The sequence below is a fragment of the Gossypium hirsutum genome, chromosome A11 (genome assembly GCF_007990345.1).
Source record: "Gossypium hirsutum isolate 1008001.06 chromosome A11, Gossypium_hirsutum_v2.1, whole genome shotgun sequence".
In the NCBI taxonomy this organism is placed as follows: domain Eukaryota; kingdom Viridiplantae; phylum Streptophyta; class Magnoliopsida; order Malvales; family Malvaceae; genus Gossypium; species Gossypium hirsutum.
In genome coordinates, this window is record NC_053434.1 from 108168698 (window position 1) to 108184552 (window position 15855).

At 32.4% G+C, this 15855-nt stretch overlaps 1 protein-coding gene across 3 annotated transcripts; it reads right to left on the reverse strand.

The window, feature by feature from the left end:
• Positions 1-9134: 9134 nt before the first annotated feature.
• LOC107889200 (uncharacterized protein At2g29880) lies at positions 9135-15233 on the reverse strand. Of its 3 annotated transcripts, XM_041081673.1 has the most exons (5): positions 14915-15229; positions 12082-12164; positions 9977-10344; positions 9648-9903; positions 9135-9558 (listed from the first exon to the last, which is right to left on the reverse strand). In XM_041081673.1, exons 3-5 carry the CDS (start codon positions 10340-10342, stop codon positions 9488-9490), a joined length of 693 nt encoding a protein of 230 aa, XP_040937607.1. In that variant the 5' UTR covers positions 10343-10344; positions 12082-12164; positions 14915-15229; the 3' UTR covers positions 9135-9487. The 3 variants fall into 3 exon arrangements, with proteins under 3 accessions (XP_040937607.1, XP_040937606.1, XP_040937605.1); XM_041081672.1 differs by having other exon boundaries at positions 9135-9903; positions 9977-10348; positions 14915-15233; XM_041081671.1 differs by having other exon boundaries at positions 9135-9903; positions 14915-15231.
• Positions 15234-15855: the final 622 nt, after the last annotated feature.

Below are 15855 nucleotides of genomic sequence, written 5' to 3' on the forward strand. Positions count from 1 at the left end.
TTTCCACATCTCCAACTAAGACAAATAATAGAGTAAGACCATTTTGCTTCCTAGCTAGCTAGCTCTTACATCCAGATTTTCAAAATGTGGTGAAAGAATCTTGGAGATCTAATGAAGGTATTACTAAAAATTTGGAAAATTTCACTCCATTGGTCCAAATTTGGAGTAGAAATGTTTTTGGTAATATTTTTTCCAAAAAAGCGTAGAGCCATGATAGAGCTTGACCGTATTCAAAAAGGTATGAAACTAAGGGATTCTACAAAACTCAAAAGTAAAAAAGTAGATGTTCATCTTGAAATTGAAAATACGTTAAAATAGGAGGAATTATTGTGGTTTCAAAAATCTAGAAGCGAGTGGCTTTCTAATGGAGAAAAGGAATAATAAAATCTATCATAGTTGTACTATGAAACAAAGGAAGCATAACAAAATCAAGGGGCTAATGATTGATGATATGGGATGGTGTTATGATGGTAACAGTCTTAAGTCTCTTGCAGTTGAGTATGTCTCGAAGCTATATATAGTTGATCAATATTCGATTGGGGAATTCCCTTGTAAGGGACATTTTCCACAATTTTAGGATCATCTTATGCTTAAACTTATTGTGGAGGTATCTTTGGATGTGGTTTGACATACTGTCTTTAGTATAACGTTGCTTAAAGCTCCTAGAATTGATGGTTTGCACGTAAAATTCTATCAAGCAAATTGGGATATTATAGGGATCAATGTTTTGAAGATGGTTAGGCATGTCCTCACAGGTAGGTTGCTGTATTTAGATCTTTACAGGACCTTTTTGGTTTTGATTCTGAAAGTTCTCGATGCAAATTCTATAAGCCATTTTTCACCTATCAGTTTTTGCACTATTTTGTATACGATCATTACCAAGACAATCATTATTCGCCTTCGATAGGTGATGCATGTTCTTGTGAAAAAGAGCCAATCAAGTTTTATAGCTTCATGCTCCATTTATGATAACATCATTATTGCTTAAGAGACTCTTTACATGATAAAACAATTAAAAGCAAAAAGGGATGAATGGAAATTAAAGTTGATTTGGAGAAAGCTTACGATAGGGTTTGATAAGATTTCCTACAAGATACCTTATATGATGTTGGTTTGCCGGAAGTTATGGTTCATGCAATAATGAACTATGTCATGTCATCGTCTATATAGATTTTGTGGAACAATACATTGTTAGAGAATTCATTCCATCTAGAGGAGTCAAACAGAGGGATCCTCTTTCTTCTTATTTGTTTATGTATGTGATGGGAAAGCTTGGGCATATGATTGAAGTGGCTATGGAAAGAAGGTATTTGGAACCTTTGTTACTTTCTCGTATAGGTCCTATTTTATCTAACTTTTTTTTCAGATGACCTTTTGCTCTTTTGCAGAGTTGATGATAAGGGAGCTAATTATCTAAAAAATGTCTTGGATACCTTCTATCATTACTCAAGTCATCGTGTCAATAGGTTGAAGACACATGTATTTTTCTCAAGGAATGTTTCTGAAGAAGTAGCTTCAAGGTTAAGTTCCAAACTTGGTTTTACTAAAGTCGATGATCTGGGCAAGCATCTTGGTGTCCCTTTATTTCATAGTAGGGTGGGGGTTGTTACTTTTTAGTTTCTAGTTGATAAAGTTTGATCTAAACTTGATGGTTGGGATGCTCGAAAACTTTCATTGGTTGGTTGTCTTACTCTAGTTAATAGTGTTCTAATTATGGCCCCTAACTATTTTATTTCTACTGCTAGAATTCCAATGTCTGTCTGTTATGAAATTAAAAAGATGGCTCGTAGTTTTTGGTGGGGATCAATAGATTCAAAAAGGAAGGTATCACTGGTTAACTGGGATGTTTGTTGTACACCAAGTTTAAATGGGGGTTTAAGGATTAAGAGACTTCAGAATTAGAGCGAACTCTTCCTTTTAAACTTGTAGTTCAACCTAAGATTAATACTGATATGCTCTGGGTTCAGATATTGAGGAATAAATATAACATTCATGGGATCCTATCAGATGATATTCAGTGTAGTAACTTCTCTTACATCTAGTGGTCCATAGCTAATGTTTGAGAGGATGTAAAAAAGGGTCTCATCTGGGTGGTTCAAGATGGTCGTCGGGTTAATTTCTGGCTTGCTCCTTCGCTTAAGGATTTGGGGCCTTTGGCACAATATTACATTGGTAATGGACCTATTCAAGTTTCCCTACGTGTTTGCAACATTGTAAATACGGATGGTTCATGGAATGCAGATTGGCTACGTTCAGTTCTTCCTTGTGAGATTGTTGAGTGGATTTTAGGTTGCGTTCCATCGATGGAAGCTAAGACAAGTGTTTTCTTTATTGCAGGAACATACAAGAATTTGCTTGCTCCAACGTCCAAAGGAAACTCGAAAGTGATTCCTTCACTTGTAAAGTTTTTGCACCACAAAGAGTTCATATTTTTCTTTGGTTACTTGGCCTCGGAAAACTCTTGACTAATGAGGAATGTACAACGAGGTAATGTCCAATTATCCATTCTATGAATGTTGTGGCTTGTTTGTGGAATCTATAATTTATGTTGTTAGAAATTGAGGGGTTGCTTAAGTCATTTGGAAATCGGTGGTTCCAAGGTCTAATTGGAATGTTTTCTATAACCTTCCACTTGTCAAATTAATTATTTGGAATATTAGAAATGCGAGGAAATTGAAATTTTAAAGTGGCGAGCGGGATTCTTTCTATTCGATTGTTTGTTGGTTGATAGCATGTTTATTTTGCATATTTTACGTGTTCGAATCAATTAATTCTTGAATGAAATCCTGCTAAATTGGTGATTTTATGTTTAAATTCTATCAGAAATGAAATTTGGGCACTTTGAATAAAAAACAAGCAAAAAATGACTAAATTGAGCACAAGCAATAAAAGAGTGGCTGAACCAGAAATTTTGAGACATTTAAGGGTTGATTAGATTTTTCACTTTGTGAAAGCCATATTTAGAAAATAAAAAATCTTATTTGATTTCATATAATTAGTGGTTAGGTTATTTCTAGTATATGATATTTATATAAATAGAGGGTGTGGTGGCCTTTGAAAAAACACACTTGAATACTCTTGGGAATTGAATGAAAATTATTATTTTTCTTTCTATTGCATGCGTCAGTAATATTACAAGGCATTCTGCCACCTTTTTCCATTTTAGTCACTTTTGGCTTAATTGTTTTCCAAGTCCATTTCCTTTCTATCTTCCATCATTTCCCTTAAATCCACACCCATAAACCAACAATTAATCATGCTTTACTAAATTTCTAACTTAGCTTTAGGTCGGTATTCTTTTCGATCAAGAACCATGAGAAATGAATCTGTACTAAAAATATTTCATAACGATATTCACCATTTTTCCAGAATATTGAGATAGTACAAATTCGTCCCTTAAAGTTAACTCGATTTCAAAGTGCATGTTGGGTTGGAGTCATTTTGCCATACAGTTTGGAAGACGAGTTGGCCATGCTGTATTCGTATTTCTGTGAACAAATCGGTGTATCTTAGCAAGGTTATACTAGTGAGGTTTTCGTCAAGGGAATTAGTGATCACATTTAAACATCCCGCGCGGTTAAGGTCATTGATCTGAGTTGGGTTCTTTAGAACACAAGGCTATCGAGATCTTGAATTTCGAACGCATGTATCGTGGTTAGACAATCGATAATGGTTGGTTTGCTGGTCGTACAAGAATCAATTACGAAAGGAAGAATTGACGGTTATGACATTCTTAGCCACTATAATTAGCTTATTGATTGGAGGAGAAAACTCATTTTTAAGGATAGATTCAGAAATTGGAATTCACCGAGTTTGAGGCTAAGGCTTTATAATTTTGTTTGCAAAATTCAAATCCATTTTCTTATTTTATTTTATTTTCGATTAATATAATTGTTTATTTCTGCTATCTCACTTATTTAATTTCTAAGATTATCAACTGCCCTAATTTATTTTATTTATTTTTTAGCAAGTTCGTTTCGAGTCGTGGTCATGACTATTGACACGAAAAAAAATTTGTTCACAAGAAAAAAATGAAAGTTGATCACAACCAATCCCTGTGGACTTAACTCTACTATTATTTACTACTGTTTAGAGTTATTTTATCGTAGAAATTTTTATTTGGTAGTTTCGGTGCCGATCAAATTTTATCACTATTGTCGGGGACTGAAAATATTTTTCTAATTTTTGTTTATTTTCCTTATGACCAAGTCAAGGCCGGGGATTCTAGAACTTGAATTGGAAATATAGAAGTTGGCTCGAAAAATACGAAGAGAAGTTGTTCGACATGGTAAATGATCACATCCAAAGTTTGAAACATGATCTTAAACCGAAGACATTTTCTCATTCAACGAAGAAGACAAAATGATAGATCAAACTATATATCAGCTCGAAGGAGCACCAGATGAACAATAGCCATTATGCATAACTTATTCTGCAGGAGGAACGCTGTTCGAGTTGAAATTGAGCTTGAGTCATCTATTGTCCACCTTCTGCAGATTACAAAATGAAAATTCACATACCCATCTTAAAGAATTGCACATGGTTTGCACAAGCATGAAACTTTAGGGAGTGACTAAAGATCAAATTAAACTTCGTGCTTTTCTTTTCTCGTTAGCCGATTCTGCTAGAGAGTGGTTATTTTATGTACCTCCTAGATCTACCAATATATGGTTTGAAATGTCTTGTTTATTTCTTAACAGGTTTTTTCCAATAGCTCAAGCAGCCAAATTAAGTAGGGACATTGTAGGAATTTGACAAAGAAGACTGAATCGCTTTATGGTTAATGGGAATGGTATAAAAGGTTGTGTGCAAGTTGCCTACAACATGGCTTGACTGAATAGTTACTCTTGCAATATTTCTATGAGGGGTTACTCCCAATGGAAATGAAAATGATAGATTCTACTAGTTGAGGGGCAGTTGTTAATATGACGCCTAAAAGAGAAAGAAAGTTAATTTCGACCATGGTTGTGAACTCTCAACAATTCCGACTAGCTACGTAACCCACTAGATGGGTTCATGGGTTAAGTTCTCTAACTCAAGAAGATAAAATTTATAATATTATTAATTTTGTTTAAAATTTGCTTACAGATAAATGAGCCTAGCATGGCTGTGTGGAGTTTGTGCTATGTCAGATCACCTAACGAACTCATGTCCTATTTTACATAAGGGTCCAACAGAATAAGCAAATGTTGTCAAAAAATCTTCAGGGCCAGTCCAATAACTATAATGTGGGGTGGAAAGATCATCCAAATTTGAGTTATGGGTCGAATCCTCGATTTAATCAACCATACCAGCAAAGGTTGCTTCCAAATCAACAATTACCTCCTTCAAAATCATATTTGGAAGCCATAGTGGAAAGGTTAGCCAAAAGTACCAAAAAAATCCAACAGAAGACGGAAACACATATTCAAGAGTTGGATAAAAAAATGAGTAAGCTTGCACTTACAATCAGTTGATTAGAGTCACAAGGAAAATTTCCATCTCAAACTAAACCTAGTCTTCGACATAATGCAAGTGTTATGACATTGAGAAGTGGAACAGTTTTGGAACCCATACCTGGTACGAGTTGTGCCCATGACGTTGGACGAGAAAGAAGGAAACTTGACTCAAAGGCTTCGATGGAGTCAGCACCACAAAAACCATTTGCAATACCACTGCCGTTTCCTGGAAGACTCGTCCAATGCAAAAAGGAACGAGAAGAGAAGGAGATCCTTGACGCTTTTCGAAAGGTAGAAATAAACATTCCTCTTCTTGATGCGATTAGCGAATTCCACGATATACAAAGTTCTTAAAAGAATTATGCATGAGTAAGAAAAACTCATAGGTAATGAAAAGGTGAGTGGTGAATGTCGGAAAAAATATGTTCGTCGTTTTACAAAATAAAATACCACCTAAAAGTAAGAACCAATGTATGTTTTCTATATCTTGCAAAATAGGTAGTGTTAGGATTAAAAAGGCCATGTGTGACTTAGGTGCATCAATTAATGTTATTCCTTTGTCTATTTATAAACTACTAAACATCGGTCCTTTAAAAGAAACATGTGTAATCATTCAACTTGCAGATAGGTCGATAGTGCATTCGGAATGAGTGTTGGAGGATGCTCTTGTCAAGGTAAACGAACTTATTTTTCCTACAGATTTCTACATCATCAACATATAGGATGAAAACTCTGCCTACTATTCTGATATGCTACTTAGGAGACCATTTTTGAGTACTACACAAACAAAGATTGGTATGTGAAATGGAATTCTCACTATGGAGTTCAATGGAGAAGTGGTGAAATTTAATGTTTATGAGGTCATGAATCGTCCTAGCATGATTACTAATGTTTCAAATGTTGATATAATTGAGCCTTTAACTAAGTTGCATTTGGAATACCAGGACAAAGATGAATTACAAATTATTCTTTGCAAAAGTTTAGATTTTGATTCCATGAAAGAACTAGAGGAATGGATCACGGTTAAAGAGTCAATTCATGAAATAATTGCTTATATGGAGGCATCATAATTACAGAGAAATCTAGGCAAAACCTTTGAATTATATCCCTCGCGAACTAAGCTTTTACCATTTATTTTGTAGGCTCCTAAAATTAGAACTCAAACCACTACTGGACCATCTGAAGTACGCCTTTTTAGGTGGAAGAAATATGTTGCCGGTAATAATCTCAAGTAAACTCTCGAAGTTAGAAGAAGAAAATTTGGTATGAGTTCTTAGAGATTATAAAGGGGTTATTGGATAAACGTTTGCCGACATTAATGGTTTAAGTCCCTTGCCTTGTATGCACAAAATTCCAATAGTAGAGAATGCAATTCCCAAAAGAGAGACTGAAAAAAGTCTCAATTTGCCCATGATGGAAGTGGTAAGAAAAGAAGTTCAAAAATTACTTGATGCTGGGATGATTTATCCCATTTTTTTACAGTAATTGAGTTAGCCCAGTTCATGTAGTGCCAAAGAAAACTGGTGTGACCGTAATTAAAAATTCGGTAGGTGAAATGGTTCCCACTCAGGTCTAAAATGGGTGGAGAGTCTGCATAGATTACAGGAAGTTGAATTCTTTAACTCGGAAAGACTATTTTCCACTTCATTTTATCGACCAAATGCTAAAATGTTTAGTTGGTAAATCTCATTATTGTAGTCTTGATGGTTACTCAGGTTTTTCCAGATTCCAGTGGCACCAAAGGATCAAGAGAAAACGGCGTTACATGTTCCTTTGGCACATTCACCTATACACGGATGCCATTTGGACTTTGTTATGCAACAACCACATTCCAAAGGTGTATGGTAAGTATATTTTTTAACTATGTCGAGAAATTAATTGAGGTATTTATGGACGAATTTACTGTGTATGGTGAATCTTCTTATATATATTTGTCAAATCTTGCCAAAATTTTAGAAAGGTGCCTAGAATTTAACATTGTTCTAAATTATGAGAAATCTCATTTCATGGTTGACAAATGATTAATTCTAGGCCATATCATTTCTACTGAAGGAATTTCAGTTGATAAGGCAAAAATTAATGTTATTAACTCACTTCCATACCCCACAACTATGAGGGAGATCTGTTCTTTTCTTAATCATGCATGTTTTTACAGGCTGTTCATTTAAGATTTTTCAAGGATTACACCTACCACTCTATAACCTCTTACAGAAAGATAAAGAATTTGAGTTTGATCAATCATGCAGGGATTTGCTTGACACACTTAAACACAAACTTATTTTGGCACCCATAGTACAGCCACCAAATTGGAACCATCCTTTCAAAATCATGTGTGACGTAAGTGACCATAGCATGGGAGTGATCCTTACCCAAAGTAACTACTCGACCACTGAAAATAATTTATAACTATAGTCTTTGTTTTGGAAAAGTTTTGATCATATCTATTATGAACTAAAATTGTTTTTTTCTTTGACCATGCAACTTTTGAATATCTAATCGGGAAAAAAGAAGTGAAGCCAATGCTTATTAGATGGATATTGCTTTTACAAGGATTGATCTCGAGATTAAGGAAAAGAAAGGATGCAAGAATTTGGCAACTAACCATTTAAGCTGAATACCTCTATCAAAAGATGTCACACCTCTTAAAGATGATTTCCCAGATGAAAGTCTGCTTTCTACACAGACAATTTTCCTTGGTATGTAGACATGGTAAACTACCTTACTACATTTATAATTTCTTCTAATTTATCATGGTCTGAAAAGGATAGGATTAAACAAGGATAGGATTAAACAAAAATACCATAAATTCATGCTAAATCATCCACCTAACATTCAACCAATATGCCACACATAGGCACCTGAAACACATACAAATAATACTTACTTAAACATACCAAAAAAACCACAAATTCATGCATCATATCTCATTCTATGTTAAACTTAAAAACACAATATAATTGACTATTCTCACTCCAACACTTTGTACCAAGATGCTTTATACATCCACTATTAAAAAGTGTTCCAAAAGGACTTATCTAGTCATGTATCATAAGTCCAATACCATCCATTACCAACAAGCATAACATACTAACAATACGTTTGGTTGGCTGTAATGGAATAGGACTGTAATTGAATAGAGCTGTAATGGAATAGAGCTGTAATAAGTAATTCAATTGTTTGGTTGAATAGAATGGAATAGAACTGTAATAGTATTCTTGTGTTTGGTTGAATGGAATGATGTTGTAATAGCATATGGAAAAAAACTAAAATGACCAGAATACCCTTAACAGAGTTTTTTTAAAGGTAGATGATTATTGTTATTGTTATTAAATTTTAATAAGATTATTATTAAAAATAATTTAATAAAAATAATAAATAGTTTAACTATATTTTAACATAATTATTATTAAATATAATTTAATAAAAAATATAATTTAATAACATTATTAATATAATTATTATTATATGAATTAAAAAATCAAAATATATAATACTATAAAAATATATATAATCTACTTTATTATTTTTAAACTGTAATACATAATTAATGTGTTAAAATGTCATTACTGAAACAAATAATTGAATTATTCTACAATAAAAAATAATTAAATATTAGAAGTAATAAATAACTAATTGCTAAAAAAGTAATAAATAACTTGAGAATTATATTTCACATCTAAGCATAATATTCATATATTAACAAAAAATTATATGATTTCATTAGTTTATATGTCATAATCCATATGTTTTAAAATTTTACATCAAAAAGTTACATCATTGTAATGATATTCTATCATGTCATTATACCATCCAAATTTACAAACACAAAAAGTTACCAAAATATCAACACAACCAGGATTTTTAATGGTCAGCAAGAAATCTTCTGACCCATTCCAAAAGCACAGCAGAAGGTAAACTAAAGAAAATGAGCATTTGCGTTGGATGATCTGGAATTTTACTCAATGTTCGATAGCGTTCATCCTCAATTAAACCTTCCACTTCACATAATGTTGGATATAATTTCAGAGCACTTTCTTGAATGGTCATTTCTAACTTTTTTGAATTACCATTTCAGATGCAATACTCTTACTAATTTCAAGGCCAACGGTCCATATATTTTCTGCCAATAAAGCGACAGCATCATTAAATGAAGTAGAAAAATCACTTGCATCAGAAATCTTTTTTTCTTCTTTGAAAATGTAGAATCACCTTGGTTTCTAGCTGGTTGCGGTTGTGTAGCTGAAAGATCCATGTCATCCAAAGAAACATCAGTGTCGGCTCCATGGAAATCGTTTCTTTCTTCATGAGTATTTGTAGCAGCTACATCCTCAGCATTTATTTCTTCAATAATATCAGTAGCTGTTTGAGCATATTTTCCAGTGGCTCGATCTTTTGCGTAGATGGCAGTAAGTTGGTTATAATAAGGGAAACTTCGATGTCTGAATTGAGCTGCTTCTTTATGACTATAAAAATGAGAAATTCATATTAGATATAAGTTTTGTCAAAATAAGATAATAAAGACTTGAAATAATTCTTACATTTATATATGAGTTCCACACCGCATCTTTAACAACAACAAGCTGCCTATGCTCATCCCAACCAAAGCCGCTATTGTTTTTTCCACTAAGCATGTCATAAACAATTAACCAATCCCTTTTTAATGTCCTAATCCTCGATTCAAGATTAGGTTTAGCCTTCAACATGGCATTGGGTAAAACTTTTTCTAACATTTTTTCTAACTCATTTAAATAGAAGGCTTTGAATCCAGTATCAGCATTAAAGGTTCCAGCATTGTACAAGTTGACCATACAAACAACCAACGCAGCATCTTCTTCTGGAACCCATTTCCTTTTGGTTCCTCGAGAACTTTGGGAAGAAACACTTGATTGGGAAAAACCTGACATAACTATCTTAAGAAAAAATGCAAATGAAAATTAAGTTCAATATTATGCATTAAAAGGTCAACACTTTATAAAATTATAACACATGATGAATAAAAAGAAAATAAATTATCATTCAACAAGTCTAGTACAATACAAAAAAAAATCAAACACCACCAAAGTTTCATAAACTAGATATATGAAATAACATAAACAACTTAAATGTTTACTATTTTTACCCTAAACCTAACTAATTTCTAGATGCTTGCCATTCATCGAACATTTGGTTGGCTAGCTCTATCCTCCAAGTAGCCCATGCATCCGACGGATGAATATTTATGATATTCGGTTCATTGTCATCTATCACATTACTAGGTAATCCTTCTCCCAACTCCTCTTCAATAGGATCAAGACTCATTTAGGTTCAAATAAAATTATGGAGCAAACAACATGCAATAATAATTCTATTGTGCACCCTTACAGGATAAAATGATGGACTCCTAAGTATTCCCCATCTAAGTTTTAATAACCCAAAACATCTTTCAATAACATTACGCGCTGAAGCATGTTTCATATTGAAAAATTCTTCCGAAGTACTTGGTTGGTAACCTTGACGCCACTCATTCAAATGATATCTTTGTCCTCTAAAAGGAGTAAGAAATCCCTCACAATTTGTGTATCTAGAATCAATAAGATAATAACAACCTATAAAAAGAAACTATTTGTCATGGTTAATTTCCTAATAAAGTATGATCTTAAAAATTAATTCAAATTCCTCTAATTTTTGCAATTTACTATGAGGAACTTTTTGTCCATGTCTCCTACTGTGGCATCTCGAAGAACTCGTCCATCAGCAATAGAACCTTCCCAACCAGGAAGAACATAAACAAATTGCATATCAGGTGTACAAACACCTAACATATTTGTTGCTATGTCACCTTTTCGCGTTCGATATCTAGGTTATCAACTGTTGGGACCCTAATCTTGATGTGGATTCCATCTAAAGCACCTAAGCAATTCTACATCACATGTATAAAATCTCAAGTTAGAATACTATATTTAAATCCAAATGTACTAAATTATATACGAGCTATATATAGAACTCACTCCGATACCTTAAGCCATTTCCACCTTGGGTCTGTAGAATTAGTTGTAATTGGCTCTGCCTTTTTAAATAACACATCTTGTAAGCGCATGACAGCATTTAAAACATTGTGAAATGATCTGCTAACAGTTTCCTCGGACCTATTAAAGTGATGCTTGATAACTCGATTTTTAAGGTGATGAGAAATGATATGTAAAAACATTGCCACTTGCTAATCAACAAGCATGTTCCTTGATGACTTCAATTCCCCTAAAGTTTGTAACATCTCACATAGTTTAAAAAAGGTAGTTCTATTCATCCTAACTTGTTCAATACACGTCTTGTCACTAGCATATACAAGTCTTTTCACATAATTTCGTTTTGCATAAAAATCTAAAATATAGGATCTAACTCTTGGCCTATAAGTATGTAGGCTATGAATGGCACCCAATGCAACTAAGAACCAACCCGCAACTGTACACATTTGCAACCATATTGTAATAGCAAGACCAATTCTTTTATGCCTCTCATTTTGTACTATTAAAGGCAGACGAACCATTACTACAAGATATCAAAGTGTTACATATCTTCAAATCGTAGTAAAAGGGTCACATTTCTCCAATACTAATTTCAATAACAGTAAAACAAAATCAAAGAATTTAATTGCCAAAGAACTTACAGTGATTCAGTGAATACAAGATGCTCAACTCTGGGTGAGGAAGCAATCAAACAAGCCAAATAAGAAGAGGAAGCAATAACAAACTGTCAAAGAAAAAATGAACAATACATATTAATAAATAGGATAAGTCTATTTAAAAATATATTTGCTTATGTATAAGTAAATAATTTAACAAGCATTTAGTAGTGTATAAAAATAATATCATTTTCAAAGTTTCAAAGTTTGTTGCAACTGAAATTCGATCTTATTTTCAAAGAATTTCATGTTTATTTATATAAATACAATTATCCAAATAAATGTTTATTTGAATACTGACATCTTTTAACAATAGATATAATTATTCAAATCAGTTTAAGAGGCACAACTTTTAATAACTAAGAAACATAACTCAATACTTATACTCCTTCACTTACAATTGTTAAATCACTTATAACATTTTACATGTAGTTATCATTGAATGAACCGATTGTAATTATTGATTGAACTTCAAAATCCAATATATATGATTTAGTATATAATGTATTTTTTAAATATTTTTATAACATACTTATTTTGCTTATAGAAAAACTCTGCAGGTAATACATATGGAGTTGTGTTGAGTAAGGTATGACTATAAGCATGTGGTATAAGAAAGAAATCCAAGCAAAGCCAAATTAGTCAATTTTATTGACTCCTCCAATGTTTGCCTTTTGTGTCATGTATCTTGTTTTGTTTCCTTTGTTTGAAAGCGGAACCCAATAAATTGATCTTAAAGGAAGGGGAAGCCACATGAATTTTATCACTTTACATCAAACTTGTCGCCCATTAAATTTCTTTTCTTTCTTTATTTTATCATTTTATGAAAATCTTTATTTTACTAAATATTAAAATCAAACTCAAATACTTAATTAAGACAAAATAAAACTTAAATATTGAAATGAATATTAAAACCGAACTCCAATACTAAATTGGATATTAAAATTAAAAGCAAATATCAAATAATAGATTAACTCTTTTATATATATATATAAAGCTACTACTTCATATATAATATTCATATTATTTATTTCTTTTAAGGTGCAAATTGTAATTTGTTTTATATATAATATTCATAATATTCATATATAATATTTTATTTCTTTTTTAAAATATAATTTAAGAATAAATGAAAAATGTCAATTTTGGTTATAGAATAAAAATTTCAACTGTAACAAATAATTATTTAATAAATATATATGAATTAGAGAGAAAAAGATATTGAAAATGCTGAAAGAGGACTTTTACTGTTCCCCATGCATTATTTATTGAATGTTATAAAATTGTTCATACAACTCTCAAAGTTTTTTCTCATCAAACTTATAAACAGCTAAGGAATTTATTTTGTTCAATTAGGATGATCTAATTTTTAACAGTTGCTCAACTGATTATAATTCCATAACTTCAAACAAAAATAAATTATAACTCCATTAAAATTAAGAGTCAAAGTTAATAACTTGCAGAACCCAATCCACAATATTAGCAGGTTTTCTACATGGACAAAACCCAATTTCTATATTTAGTTAACTTGTTGAAAAAATATTAGAGAGAGAGAGAGAGAGAGAGAGAGAGAGCAAATCTGCAGAAACCCCATTTTTTTAATTAAGATGACAAGTATAGCCCTAAAATTGCAATCAAGATCCACTACTTTCAAGCTTTTTACATTTATAGGTATATGTTAAATGTGGATCAACTGATTCAGAACTTGAAAAAGTTACCTAACATTGTTGCAGAAGATGAAAAAAGAAAGGAGAGATGATGCCCCCCCATTCATGTTATAACACAAACATAATATAATATTACAAACATAACCTTTTTATTTTTTATTTCCTTACACCAAAAGGTTTTCCAAGTTGAGTTTCACTAAGAAAAAGTGAACAACAAAAGATAGAAATTGGACAAAGAGGGACCATTTTGATTGTTATATGGTTTTTATTTCATCTCTGTTTAAACTGAGTGCCCTTTGTCTCTTCTTTTAACGCTTTGTTTCCTTTTATTTTTATTCTTTTCATTGTTTTCTAGCTTTCATACATATTTTCTTTTCCACTTTTTTTGGGGGGTCTCCTTGGATTAACATGTCATGTATCTATCAACTCTTGGCTAGAGATTGTGAAAAAACAAGTTTCAAATATTCAAGTATTGGATATTGGTGTTATATATATTACAAGTGAACCTTATAGGGTCCACTAACTAGTGGTGAATATCTGACAATGTTACAAGAAATGTGCATTGGTACTTTGGGTTTGCTGGTATATACTAGTGGGTAAGAATTTATGATCAAATTAAAGGGTAGGTATCGTCAATAGATGGAGGTGGAGTAGAGAAAAAATAGTCCTGTTTTATGATTCTGCATATTTAGCAATTTCATTATATATGAATAAAAATTTCACCCCATTTTCTCAAGAAACCTCAAATATGTATGTTTTTTTTTATTCCAGCCAAGGAAAGGATCTCAAGTTCGAGTGGAAGGCTATCCCACAATCCTTCATGAAACCCTTGAAACATAACCAAAGATTCCCATCACTAAAATCACCACCAACAATTTGCCTCATTAAACACACTAACAAACTATCAATTCCTGTAGCAGAAACATCAACCATTTCTTTAACCCAAATTAATTGTTCCTTTACCGAATCAACAAGCTTTCCATACAATTTATTAACAATTCCAACAAGTAATCTTAAAAACAGCTTATACCTATCAATGACAATAGCATGTAAGTGCTTAATAGGGTTCTATTAAAACAGTATTCTTGGGGATCTGGGATAGTTAACAAAAAAAAGGTCTTAATTTTGATTGAAGAAGGTCAAAAGCTTACCTTGTCAGTGAACTGTTTCACTCGATTCAGCACCGATTTAACATCTGGGTGTTGGATCGATAGCCTTTTCCTCTCACACCGAAGTCGAATTTTCTCGAGAAAACTGAGAAATCTGGTTTTCAATGCGTTTTCGTTGAGAGGAACCTGATTTCAACCGGAGTTTGAAGATGAATTTGTGGAGGCTAAGAGGACTGTTGGAAGGAAATGGGAATCAGAGGTGGAAAAAAAAAAAGAAAAAAAATGTTCAGATGAAAAAGAAATGAGAAGGGTAAAGATGAAAACTTTTAACGCTGAATTGGTATTGTGGGGGGAGGCATGAATTATAAACGATGATTTTACCTGGAATAAGACTCTAATGCCCCATTCAGCCAACCAAACAATGTAATAAGGTTGGGCCCACTGAATAAGGCTGTAATGGTTTACCATTACAGCCAACCAAACAAGCTGTAAATTTTAACATTTACATATTCACCAATACATCATAATACTAAGGACTTCTCCTATTACATGTCACTTTAACCAACTGTAAACAAATACCCAAATTGACTACCATGCTGATGATGATAGTGTATAAGCTTCCGAGCTGATCCAATCAAAGTAACGATTCCAAGACTCCTACAAAAATCAAATCAAACTCATAAGCACAAAGGAGCTTAGTAAGTTCGATAAGTAAACTTATTTGCTATAAAATACCAAATTTCCAAAGGATAAATTTTATTACACTAACAATAAGCATGTTTGGCACTAAGCCTGCTACGCACAAGCCTAAATAATTTCAGCACTAAGTCTGCTAGGCACAAAGCCTGAATAACAATATACTTCAACACATAAACATCATTCCATAACAAAATTTAAAGAATTAGATCATTAACCAGGTATTTAAATTAACTAGGAATAAACATAAAACAAACTTACAAGACTAGTTTGCAGTAATTGCAAAG